General features: G+C 45.4%; 1 protein-coding gene across 1 annotated transcript in view; it reads left to right on the top strand.

Annotated features, from left to right (window-relative positions):
- ptprt (protein tyrosine phosphatase receptor type T) overlaps positions 1 to 13,331 on the top strand; it is a 382,622-nt gene that overhangs the window by 173,895 nt on the left and 195,396 nt on the right. Inside the window, 2 exon segments of the mRNA XM_037782155.1 lie at positions 7,021 to 7,136; positions 8,031 to 8,211. Of these exon segments, the coding sequence (XP_037638083.1) occupies positions 7,021 to 7,136; positions 8,031 to 8,211 (297 nt within the window).

Genomic DNA, 13,331 nt, shown 5'->3' on the forward strand with positions numbered 1-13,331 from the left:
CGGTGTGCACGGCGCAGGGGTGCCGGGTGGAAACCTGCGGCGCCGCAGTGAAAGCTGGACCGGAGAGGTCCGACACACCGCCACCCGACGATAAAGATAAGAGTCAGCGCTCTGCACATATTGAGCGTCATCTTTTCCTGTAAAATGTCCGGTGTAACCGGTAACACCGGTGATGTCACAAGTCTATTAACCGGTGGGAACATTTCCTCAACGTCACATTAGGGATGTTAATAATTAACCGTTTAACCGTTAACCGACATTAAGCATTTTAACCGATTAACACTATCAGTTAAAACGGTTAAAATAAACGTTAATAATTCATTCAAAAGCTGAGCGGCTCAGAGGAATGGCTCATCTCTTTAAGGAGAAAAGATAGCAGGTCGTCCTTTAACCACAACGTTAGCGGTCCAATCCCCATGTCAAAGTGTCCTTGAGCGACAATGAACCCCAAGTTTCTCCCACTGTCACTGTATCCTGATGCAGAGGTCATATTTCATGCAGTCTATGTGATGGTTAAAATAAAGTCAAGTGTGCTCTGCAGAGACATTTATCCAGGACTTTTACCATATGACCACGGCACACTGAGAACACATACGGACCAGAGCAGCATCCTGCTGTGAGAGGCAGTCAAGTGCTATTTATAGTCCATGTTGTGTCGTAGTGGTGGGCTAGCAGGCCGTCGGCCAGCTGTAGCCTCTGTTGTCCTTTTAATGGGCATATCAAGGGCCACTTGTATCCCCCGGTCCACCACAGGGAGAGGCTGCAGCATGCCTCACGGCCTGGCCTTGTCACATTGAGCGCCAGCTGGGCATCTACACTGGCCTTTTCACAGTGTGATGGCTAACATGCCGACCCCTGACCCCTCCTGATTAATGAGGCTGCTGGGCTCCGTCCCTCTGGAGCTGCATACATCACTTTCCATCTGTCCATTGGTGACTTCACCCATTCACTTCTTCTCTTGTGTTTGGTGAGCCAAAGACAAATGTCTGCCCTGGTGGACAGTTAACATTTATAGACGTGTGTGGACATCATGATGAGGTCACGGTGTAAGCTGGAGGCTAACCAAAGGAAAGACTGGAGGCTAACACTAGCAGTGGGCTAACATTAGCTGGAGGCTAACGCTAGCAGTGGGCTAACATTAGCTGGAGGCTAACCAAAGGAAAGACTGGAGGCTAACACTAGCAGTGGGCTAACATTAGCTGGAGGCTAACGCTAGCAGTGGGCTAACATTAGCTGGAGGCTAACCAAAGGAAAGACTGGAGGCTAACACTAGCAGTGGGCTAACATTAGCTGGAGGCTAATGCTAGCAGTGGGCTAACATTAGCTGGAGGCTAACCAAAGGAAAGACCGGAGGCTAACACTAGCAGTGGGCTAACATTAGCTGAAGGCTAACCAAAGGAAAGACTGGAGGCTAACGCTAGCAGTGAGCTAACATTAGCCGGAGGCTAACCAAAAGACAGACTGGAGGCGAACGCTAGCAGTGAGCTAAAGTTACACATCTAAAATGTCCTCTTGCTGTGTTGTTGGCTGCCAGAATCCAGATATCACAGACATTAGAGATGACAAACTGTGATTGGAGGCTCTTGCGAGCTACAATATCAGAGAAACGTTTCAGAGACGGAGAGAAAGGGTTGCTAATAATTTAGCCTTCTGCTAACAGCAGCCAACGGCTAAATTATTAGCAACCCTTTCTCTCCGTCTCTGAAACGCTTCTCCAATATTGTCCGACTCTTTTTCTGACTGACTTTACTGAAAGATAGTTAACTATAGGCATCCAAAGATTTATACGCCCTCAATTTATCTTTCCAGCGCTGCTGTTGGCCACCAGCCCGCTGGTCGGACGGCCGGCTACTTAGCTAGCCTAGCTCGCTAATTCCACCATGCTGTCATGAAACACAGAAAATGAGGTGAACAAAGTTGTCCGTCATCTGGTGATAGCACTGTGCTTTCCTACGCTGTGACCACAGTGTGAGGATGACGCATTAAGTTGTTACTCATTTAGCGACTGGCTAGTTAGCTAGCTACCTTGCTAATTCCACCACGCTACAGAAAATGAGGCCAACAGAGGACAGCGCTGGGTCACGGTCCCTCTGGGTCACGGTCCCTCTGCCTCACTCCTCACCGCTAGGAGACGACTTCACCGGGAGGAGAGCAGGCGTTAGCTAGCTAGTTGGTCAGTCTCCGGACCAGCTAGCTAGCTAACTAGCGTTATCCAGCCGTCTCCTCCTCCTGCAGTAGTCTCCAGCGGCGTAGGGGTCGGCTAATCTGGTCCCGTTGGTTCATGTTAACTTTCTCCACTATCACTGGTGATCCTGGAGAGTGAGAGACAGCACATACTGAAACTAGGATTTTCTTCAGCCATTGTTAAAAAAACAAGACAACAATACTTGCTAGCCAGCGTTAGCTAGCCAGCGTTAACTAGCCAGCGTTAGTTAGCGTGTTCAGAGAGTTATTCTGCCTCCCCTTAACGCTGCGCCCACTAAACACATCACCATGGTTACTAACAGAGAAAAGGTCTATACTATTGTATTGTAAAAGTCCAGCCTGTCACTCATCCATCAGTCACTCATCTATCAGTCACTCATCTATCAGTCACTCATCCATCAGTCACTCATCCATCAGTCACTCAACTATCAGTGAATAATCTATCAGTCACTCATCCATCAGTCACTCATCTATCAGTGACTAATCTATCAGTCACTCATCCAGCTTGTTAGTTTTGTACATATTCTCTGTCTGTCACAGTGTTTTACTTGTTTTACTGTATGTGTCAGTCTCTTCATCTCCATGTCATCATCAGGGGGGTTTAAGGAGCCCTGGAACGGATTGATATGGATGGAGGTAAAGAGAATAAATCAGATGGATGATGTGGCAAATCTGGCATTTGTCAGGACCAAGGGCGGCCTGAGAGACACCATAATGGACCTAACGATGTAAACAGAGTCATAATTCACATAACCTCTCCTGCTCTCTCTCTCTCTCTCTCTCTCTCTCTCTCTCTCTCCGCACCCTCCTCCATATATCTCCACCTCTCGTCTGTCTCCATCTTTACCTCCATCTGCAGAAAATAGTGTGTGTGATTGTTCAGGAATGCTAATGACTGTATCTAATGCAACACAACACCTATTGAAGCTTTATAAGTTTTAATTGAAGTCTTTGAGTTGACTTTACAGGTGGTGCTGGTGGTGCTGGTGGTTGTCTGCTGGATCAGATGGTGCTGGTGGTGCTGGTGGTTGTCTGCTGGATAAGATGGGCTGGTGGTGCTGGTGGTTGTCTGCTGGATAAGATGGTGCTGGTGGTGCTGGTGGTTGTCTGCTGGATAAGATGGGCTGGTGGTGCTGGTGGTTGTCTGCTGGATCAGATGGTGCTGGTGGTGCTGGTGGTTGTCTGCTGGATCAGATGGTGCTGGTGGTGCTGGTGGTTGTCTGCTGGATAAGATGGTGCTGGTGGTGCTGGTGGTGGTCTGCTGGATAAGATGGGCTGGTGGTGCTGGTGGTTGTCTGCTGGATAAGATGGTGCTGGTGGTGCTGGTGGTTGTCTGCTGGATAAGATGGGCTGGTGGTTGTCTGCTGGATTAGGTGGTGCTGGTGGATGTCTGCTGGATCAGATGGTGCTGGTGGTGGTCTGCTGGATAAGATGGGGCTGGTGGTGGTCTGCTGGATAAGATGGCGCTGGTGGTGCTGGTGGTTGTCTGCTGGATAAAATGGGGCTGGTGGTGGTCTGCTGGATTAGGTGGTGCTGGTGGATGTCTGCTGGATCAGATGGTGCTGGTGGTTGTCTGCTGGATCAGGTGGTGCTGGTGGTGCTGGTGGTGGTCTGCTGGATCAGATGGTGCTGGTGGTGCTGGTGGTGCTGGTGGTGGTCTACTGGATCAGGTGGTGCTGGTGGTGCTGGTGGTGGTCTGCTGGATCAGATGGTGCTGGTGGTGCTGGTGGTGCTGGTGGTGGTCTACTAGCCTATCTGTTCCTCACAGACCTCGGAGCATGAATGTGAGTTAGCTGAGCTGGTTGAGTGTTTGCAGTGGTTCTGTTGTCTCTGTGTCGCTCTGTGATGAGGACTGATTCTGTCTCTGTAACTGAGGAGTTACAGTGTGTGCGTTCATTCCAGGTACATCACTTGATCTGCTTCAGCATGCATAGTCACAGGCTGGAGCGTCCTCTGCTAAATGGTTTCAGCTTGTGGTCCAGCTCAGTCTCACAACAGCTCGTCAAATAGTCACTAAATGTAATCGGTCTGATTTGTGTTCATAGACACAAATTTCCTTCTTTTTCTGTGACGCTCAGCACGACTTTTAACAACGTATCGTACATCGTGCGTTTTCCTACGAATGTCCAGCACGTGATGCACGTGTCAATTTCCACTCCAGTCTTTTCAAAATAAAACTCCTTAGTTAGGTTTAGTAATAGATGGTGGTTTGGGTTCAAATAACTCCAGAAGTGCTGCAGCTGAAGTTCAGAAGTTACAAATAAATCAACGTTGACTTGGTGAAAGTCTGGTATTTTAGACCCACCCCGACCTCCTCTCTACGCAGCGTTCGCCTCTCTTTATACGTCCTGGTTCACTATTACGTGGATTATATATAAAAATTGATTTTGTGCTGACCATCACGAAAAAAGAAAGAAGTGAAATTTGTGTCTATGTACAAGAATCAACTCATTAAAGTTTGTGACCATCTCACGGACTGCTGTGGGACTGGGCTGTCTGATCAGTGAAGGCGTCTCTACACTACTGAATGAGCTTTGATGTCATCAGTGTCTAAACAAAGTAAATCAAAGACCTCCAACTTTGTCTTCATATCTCTGCATGTTTCCATCTTCACATGATGTAAATCTCACATCATATCAGTAGCTCAGGTTCATCTGCCCACCACTTGTTGAGAAAACAAAGTTTGTGTGAGTAATTATATATATAGCAGCAGAGGAGGCATTGTCAGGAGTGGCTCAGCGAATGGGCTGGAGACTGATGTGTTATTATTTATTTTAACTTATTTTAGCTATTTACTTATGAAGGCCACGTTGAGCATGCATGCTCCATCTCACTGAGTGACCACCAGCGTTGCTTTTAAATGTTGTACAGGGAAGTTAACTAGTATGAAGGGAAGATTCAGCACCTTTTATGTGGATGTCCATATATATATATATATATATATATATATATATATATATATATATATATATATATATATATATAATGACCTCAGTAGATATGTTCAGGGTTGATTGTCAGATGGGTAGTTTGACCGTCGACCCATCTGCGTCCGTCTCAGTCAGACGTAGTGCAGTCCTGTTTTCTGGGGACAGTAGATGTGAGCTGTGTGAAAGCATACTGCCTGCTGTGCTGACCTGAGGATTGGCTCATATGTTGGTTATATCCCCCCCCCCAGTCTTACTAGGCTTTGGTCTTGGATAAGTAGAAACACAGACTCTTTAAACCATGAAGCACCACAGGGAACCTGAAGTCTGCAGCCAAACTCACAAACTCATCCATCCCTCAGTGCATTAAACACACATATCCAGCAGCACCTGTCTGCTGTCTCAGATGGCCTCTGAGACGGCTCATCCACGGTGCCGTCCTCTAATCTGGTCTCATCAGGCTGATCTCAGATTTACTGGAAGTAGCTTGTCTGAACATCTGAACAATCTGATCATGTGCTCAGCTGCCTTCACACACAACCAGGCTGTAACGCTTCCTTTAGAGGTCCATTCATTAGTTTAGAAGGCATCAATCAGAGTTTAGCTTTCCCACATTTAAATAGCAAATTATAACAAGAAAGGTTCACAGGAACATTTAAGGTTTACTGAACTGATTAAAAGAGAGACTGAGAAGTTGAGAAATGTTCCTGATGGGAACATTCGTCCTCTCTTTAATATGAACATCTGTCCTATTATTTGAGAAGGAAAAGGTTAGCCATGGTTTAGATGTTACACTCACAACATCCCTGTCATATAACATGGAAAAGGTGCCTTGCTCAAAGACTCTAAAACAACAGAGCAGCTGGGTTATTTCTCTCCAGAGTTTGACTGTAAAGGTTTAATGAGTTGATCAGAACAACAGATTCCTCTCAGATGTCTCCGTTGTTCTTCAACAATCATCAGACAGACTGAATGAGTCTCTCCTTCCTGTCAGAGTGTCTGTGAGGAGATCACACACACTGTGAGTCCAGTTTTCATCCTCACAGCCGAGGTCTCCTCTCTGATTATTCACTGACCTGTTGCTCTCCATCGGTAGCTGATGGAAACTAATGAGGCCGAGAGAGAGAGAGAGAGAGAGAGAGAGAGAGAGAGAGAGAGAGAGAGAGAGAGCGGTTAGAACGAGCTCATTAGTGTTCATCCAGTCGTAGCACACAAACATATGGCTGTGTGTGTGTGTGTGTGTGTGTGTGTGTATGTGTGTGTGACATATGGTGACGGCAGTAATAATCAGATCAATAATACAGGGTATTATTCTGTGGTAATCTCTGCAGCAGCTCGGCCTGCTGGTCTCACTGACTGACCAGTAGTCATGAACAGATTACAGGTTGGAACCTGTTAACCGGCTAACCTGTTAACCTGTTAATCTGTTAACCAGTTAACCTGTTAACCAGTTAACCTGTTAACCTGCTAACCTGCTAACCTGTCACCGTGATAGAGGCTCTGACCTGAGTTTCTGACACCAAGTTTCAATAAATCCAACTCCTGATTCTGCTGAATGTCACAATGTTTGTTCTGTTCAGATTACACCTTTTATAAACCAATGGTATGAGAAGTTGATTGAGAGGAATGTGAGTGTTTTCCAGCTGCAGAGCTGCTGGATAAATGGTGAAGGAGGGATCGCTGTGTATTTAAAGGATGTGAGAGCATGCTTCAGTTTGGTGGTAACGTTTTGGATCTTCATGGTGATCACATTTGAAAGAAGAGTTGTGGAACAGCTGGGCGTTGTTGGTGAGAGGGTAGACAACCTTTAACTGATCATAATGTAGTCCGTGTGTCTCAACCGACCGTACCACCTGCTCACTGTTGTTTCTGTCCATCTGTCCTTCAGATCCGGTCCACGGTCCCCAAAATGTCAATGTGGTGGACGTCCGAGCCCGCCAGCTGACCATACAGTGGGAGACGTTTGGGTACGCCGTGACTCGCTGCCACAGCTACAATCTGACGGTACGCACATCTGGAACTACACACCACATGAGCTCTTCTCCACCCTGAAAGGATCATGTGACTGATGAGTGATAGGTCGAGCACCTTTGACCTGTTTTATGTAAAAGGTCAACTTTGGCAAATACAATTTTTTAAAAGTTTGCTGAAATATAAAAGCTCAGTCATAACATGGAACATCTCGGTATTAGGAAAGGGTTAAGTGTTGTAACTAGGGTTGTCAATCAATTAAAAGGTGATTAATTATAAATAAATCACATGTTTTATCTGTTCTAAATGTTCCTTAAAGGGAGATTAGTCCAGTATTTAATACTCTTATCAACATGGTATTGGACAAATATGCTGCTTTATGTAAATGTATGTATATATTTATTATTGTAAATCAATGAACAACACAAAACAATAACAGATATTGTCCAGAAACCCTCACAGGTACTGCATTTAGCATAAAACAATATGTTCAGATCATAAGATGTGGTATGTCTGTAAAGGCGAGACTCGAGGGGACCCATAGAACCCCTGGCCAAGATTTAGCGGATTGGAGCGTTATTTAACCCCCTTCATGACCAGCTAGTCTGATATGGTTGGTACTGATGGATTCATCAGGTTCTATAGTTTCAGATGATACCAGGATCTTCACTCTAGCTTTAAAACGGATTATTACGGTGTTAACTTTGACAGTCCTAGTTGTGACTAAAGGTGAATGTAGAATCATGAGTTGTTTTATTCGCAGGTGTTGAACTTTCAGATTTAGCTCCATCACTGCGGTAACATTCACAGTTTGGACGTGCACAGTGAAGTCCGAGCATCGCGGACTGAAGCTGTTCATTAGTAATGATTGTTCAGAACCAGATGAACCGGTGGAATCAGTACGCTGTCTCTCCCTCTGCTCTCCAGGTGCAGTACCAGTATGTGTTCAACCAGCAGGAGTTTGCAGCAGAGGAGTTGATCCAGACATCGTCACATTACACCCTGCGGGGCCTGAGGCCTTTCGTCACGGTCAGACTGCGGCTGGTCCTCGCCAACCCCGAAGGCAGCAAGGAGAGCGAGGAGATCGTCAAACAGACGGAGGAGGATGGTGAGTGAGGAAACACAGCCAGCTGTATCCATCTAACCTAACAGCAGCCGGTTGTGGAGAGCTTTATCTGTTCCTGGTGTGTGGTCACAACATCATTCATTTTACATTTGTGACCACAGCGACTGACTGCCGACAGTGAGGCTGACTTCTCCAGCTGAACATAGAAAATAGAGTCCAGCCCACACTGAGTGACTGGCAGCTGGTTCTGGGACCTGCAGGGCAGAAACGTTGGAGTAATAATGGTTCAGCACCGCACACGAAGACACAATTAAAACAACAAATGGTCTCCAGCTGGTTAACTGGTGGTACAATTTCATATTGTGGGAAATAAAGTCAATAAACAGGTCGTTGATAGAGCAGGTCACATAAACACAATGACATATCTGAAGCATTTCAAGGTTCAAGCCCTTTATTGTCATTGTGTAGTACAACAACATTAGATTGTGACAATCCCATAGGTGCTAATGAAGAGATAATACAATATCAATATAAAGATATAAAAGATAGTACAATATATAACAATACAATATGTACATTGGTGAGATGCCAGTTTGCCAGATTATTGCACAAAGTGTCCAACATATGTTATTGCACATGTCCGTAAACAGTAGATTCATATTGCACATCCCGTTTTAGTGCATGTGTTCACCTCAGAAGAGATGTCAGAGTTCAGGAGGTTGATAATAATAATAATAATAATACATTTTATTTACATAGCACTTTTCTGGATACTCAAAGACACTTTACACAGATCAAATGTGCTTGGTTCTGAGTGGTGTGGACAAGAGATTTGCATCAGGGAGCGGTAAGGAGTGTGATGGTGGAGCAGGTCTGTGAGGTAGGAGGGGGACTAGTTATGGAGCGCTTTGTGAGTGAGGAGAAGGAGTTTGAACTGGATGCGTTGTGGGACAGGGAGCCAGTGGAGGTTCTGGAGGACAGGGGTGATGTGGTCACGGGAGCGGGAATGGGTGAGCAGATGGGCAGCAGAGTTCTGGATGTACTGGAGTTTATTGAGGACTTTGGATGGTGAGCCGTAGAGAATGCTGTTGCGGTAGTCGATTCTGGATGTGATGAAAGCGTGGATGAGAGTTTCGGCAGCAGAGAAGGAGAGTAATGGGATGAGACGAGCTATGTTTTTGAGGTGGAAAAAGGCAGTCCTGGTGATGTGGTTGACGTGGTGTTCAAAGGAGAGGTGGCTGTTGAAAATGACTCCGAGGTTGCGGATGTGGGTGGAAGTGGACAGAGTGGAGTTATCGATGGTGAAGCAGAAGTTGTGAGCGGTTTTGGTGAGTGATTTGGGACCGATGATGATCATGTCTGATTTGTCACAGTTGAGTTTGAGAAAGTTGATTTGCATCCATGATTTAATTTCAGTGAGGCAGTTGGACAGAGTGGAGTGTGTAGCGGTGGGGATGGATTTAGTGGAAATGTAGAGCTGGACGTCGTCGACGTAGCAGGGGAAGTGAAGGCCATGGCGCGCATCATGTGACCAAGGGGAAGCAGGTAGAGGATGAACAGAAGGGGACCAAGCACCGAACCCTGGGGGACGCCTTGGGCCAGAGGAGCGGGGTAGGAGGTGCAGTTGTTGCTGTTGATGAATTGTTGGCGGTTTGTGAGATATGACTTAAGCCAGGAGAGGGTAGTGCCGGTGACGTTGAGGGAGGATTCAAGGCGGGAGAGAAGAATGGTGTGGTTGATGGTGTCAAAAGCTGCAGTGAGGTCGAGGAGGATGAGGATGTTGAGGTGACCAGAGTCTGAGGAGAGCAGGAGGTTGTTGGTGACTTTGAGTAGGGCTGTTTCTGTGCTGTGTTTTGAGTGGAAACTGGATTGAAATGGTTCGTACAGGTCGTTGGAGACCAGGTGGGTTTTCATTTGTGAGGCGACAGCACGTTCCAGTATTAACAAACAAAACAAATTGTGGCATCAAAAGTGTGGATTAAACAGCGTAACTCTAAGCTCGGAAACGGATCAGAAACGGAGCGGCAGCCAAAATGCGCCAGCGTCCACCATCTTCCAAGATGGTGACCAGTGACTTGATGGCAGTTGGGAAAAAGCTGTTTTTAAGTCTATTTGTGCGGATTGATCTGAAGCGCCTGCCTGATGGGAGGAGCTTAAACAGGTCGTGTCCGGGGAATGAGTGATGTCCTTGATGAGGTTTTCGGCCCTTCTGATACAGCGAGTGTTGTGAAGGTGGTCAAGTGATGGCAGCTCATTGCCAACAATGTCCTGTGCTGTTTTCACAAACCGCTGCAGGGCTTCTTTGGCAGCTTTGGTGCGGCTGCTGTACCAGGCTGTCATGCAGTTGGTCAGGATGCTCTCTGTGCTGCATCTGTAGAAGTTGAGCAGCAGCTTCTGGGGGGAGGTTATAGCTCTTCTTAGCCTCCTCCGAGAGTAGAGGCGTTGCTGTGCTTTGCCTACTACCACTGAGGTGTTGTCAGCCCAGGAGAGCTCTTCTGAGATGGAGACTCTCTCCACAGCCTCTGCTTTAATGCTTATTGCACTGTGTGGTCTTTTTGGTGGTCCTGAAGTCCACAATGATTTCATTGGTCTTTTTGGTGTTTAAGACCAGGTCGGTGGTGTCACACCATGCTGTCAGGTCCTGACTGATTTAATGGCAAATAATCACATGATTGTCCATAGTTAATAGTGATTAATCGCAAATTATTCACAGATTTTTTATCTGTTCCAAATTTCCCTTAAAGGGAGATTTGTCAAGTATTTAATCCTCTTATCAAGGGCAGATATGCTGTGTTATGTAAATATATGTATATATGTATTATTGTAAATTAATTAACAACACAAAACAATGACAGATATTGTCCAGAAACCCTCACAGGTACTGCATTTAGCATAAAACAATATGCTCCAATCATAACATGGCAAACTGCAGCCCAACAGGCAGCAACAGCTGTCAGTGTGTCAGTGTGCTGACTTGACTATGACTTGCCCCAAACTAAATGTGATTATCATAAAGTGGGCATGTCTGTAAAGGGGAGACTCGTGGGTACCCATAGAACCCATTTACTTGCACATATCTGGAGGTCAGAGGTCAAGGGACCCCTTTTAAAATGGTCATGTCAGTTTTTCCTCGCCAACATTTAGTGTAAGTTTGGAGCGTTATTTAACCTCCTTTGTGACCAGCTAGTCTGACATGGTTGGTACCGATGGATTCATCAGGTTTTATAGTTTACTATGATACCAGTAGTAGTAGTAGTAGTAGAAGTAGTAGTAGTAGTAGTAGTAGTATGACATGGTTGGTACTGATGGATTCATCAGGTTCTATAGTTTACTATGATACTAGTAGTCGTAGTAGTAGTAGTAGTAGTAGTAGTAGTAGTCTGACATGGTACTATGATAGCAGGATCTTCACTCTAGCTTTAAAACTGAACCTACAGCCTCTGAAAGACAGTAAAGTCGGTCAGAGCGTAAACCTTCTCATCTCATTCGGCCATTTTAACTTCTAACTCTTCCATTCCTTTAAACACTGTGTGAGGTGATCAGCATCGTGGCGGCGTTCAGCAGAACAAAAGCAATCCGTTTCAAGAGTAAACGTGGAAAATCTTTAAGCACCATGGAAGCTTTTCTACTATAATGGATGTGCCAAATTACCAATGCTGGATGCCTCGCAGTGAGACAGTCAACGCGCTGGTAGACGGTGTGTGTGTGTGTGTGTGTGTGTGTGTGTGTGTTAATATGTAGTGAATGTTGAGAGCACAGCTGATGAAGATTAAAACCTGAGGAGCTCTCGTCCTGAGATTTAGAAACTAGGGAGGAACAGAGGAAAGGCTTTTTACATCTTAATTGCTAATCCCTCATTTTGCTCCTTCACATAGGTTAAAGTCGATTTCATCAGCAACATTAAGAAGAGTGTGTGTGTGTGTGTGTGTGTGTGTGTGTATGTGTGTGTGTGTGTGTGCGTATGTGTGTGCGTGCCCCTGCTATATAAAGTCATTACCGTGCAAATAGCAATTAGCCTCCGTGTGAACAATTGCTGTTCTGTTCCCTAATTACTGAATTACAACCAGGAGATTAACGACGGTTAAATAAAAAACAATTAAGAACAAAACAATTAAGGCTCCCCCCCCCAAGCCACTGCCTCTCCCCAGCAGCATGTTAACTCTCTGTAAAGGTGTGTGCTGAAGGTAGATGTGATGCCCCAGAAGCTAAATGTAGAGGATATTAGTAGTGAGATGAGGAGGAGAACAGCGAGCCCTGAGGACGAGCTGAGATCATTAGAACAATGTTTTTATCCTGCTTATCAGGCGTCGCTCTAATGGATCGCAGCTCTTATCGCCGTTTATCTCAGGCTGGCTGTGGAGAGAAATGAGAAGCATCAATGAATTATTAGTAGTGGAGGCTGGGGCAAACACTGTGTTCTGAGTTAGGAGAACATGGAGCCCTCTGGAAAGAAGACAGGCCTGTAAAATGTTGTTTGGAAATAATTAGAGCTGCTGGGGAACATTTATATTTATATTTGAGGCAATAATGAAGTATGTCAGTACGTCCTGTGTAGCGTCTCCTGCTGCAGGGCACGGTGGTAAAGAGGACGCGGCTGTTACACAGCGGGGATTAAACCTGTGATTCTGTGATTAGACATCTCTAAACACCATCCTCTTCTCTGAAGGCAGCTTCAGGAGCTGCTGTACCGGAGCTCAGTTAAACATTCATTATTCAATTCTCTGAACACCAAATATCAAAACCAAGGCTGTCACAGTTAACGCCATGATAACGTGATAATAACACGTTAACGCATATTAGTTTTAACGCCACTAATTTCTTTAACGCATTAATGCAACCAGTGATTTTTCGGTTGTAGCCGCTCAGTTTTAAAGAGTGAAGATACTGGTATCATAGTAAACTATACAACCTGATGAATCCATCAATACCAACCATGTCATACTACTACTACTACTACTACTACTACTACTACTACTACTACTACTAATACTAATACTACTACTACTACTGGTATCATAGTAAACTATACAACCTGATGAATCCATCAGTACCAACCATGTCATACTACTACTACTACTACTAATACTAATACTACTAATACTACTACTACTACTGGTATCATAGTAAACTATAGACCTGATGAATCCATCAGTACCAACCAT

Source organism: Sebastes umbrosus, chromosome 1, assembly GCF_015220745.1.
Source record: "Sebastes umbrosus isolate fSebUmb1 chromosome 1, fSebUmb1.pri, whole genome shotgun sequence".
Classification (NCBI taxonomy): Eukaryota; Metazoa; Chordata; class Actinopteri; order Perciformes; family Sebastidae; genus Sebastes; species Sebastes umbrosus.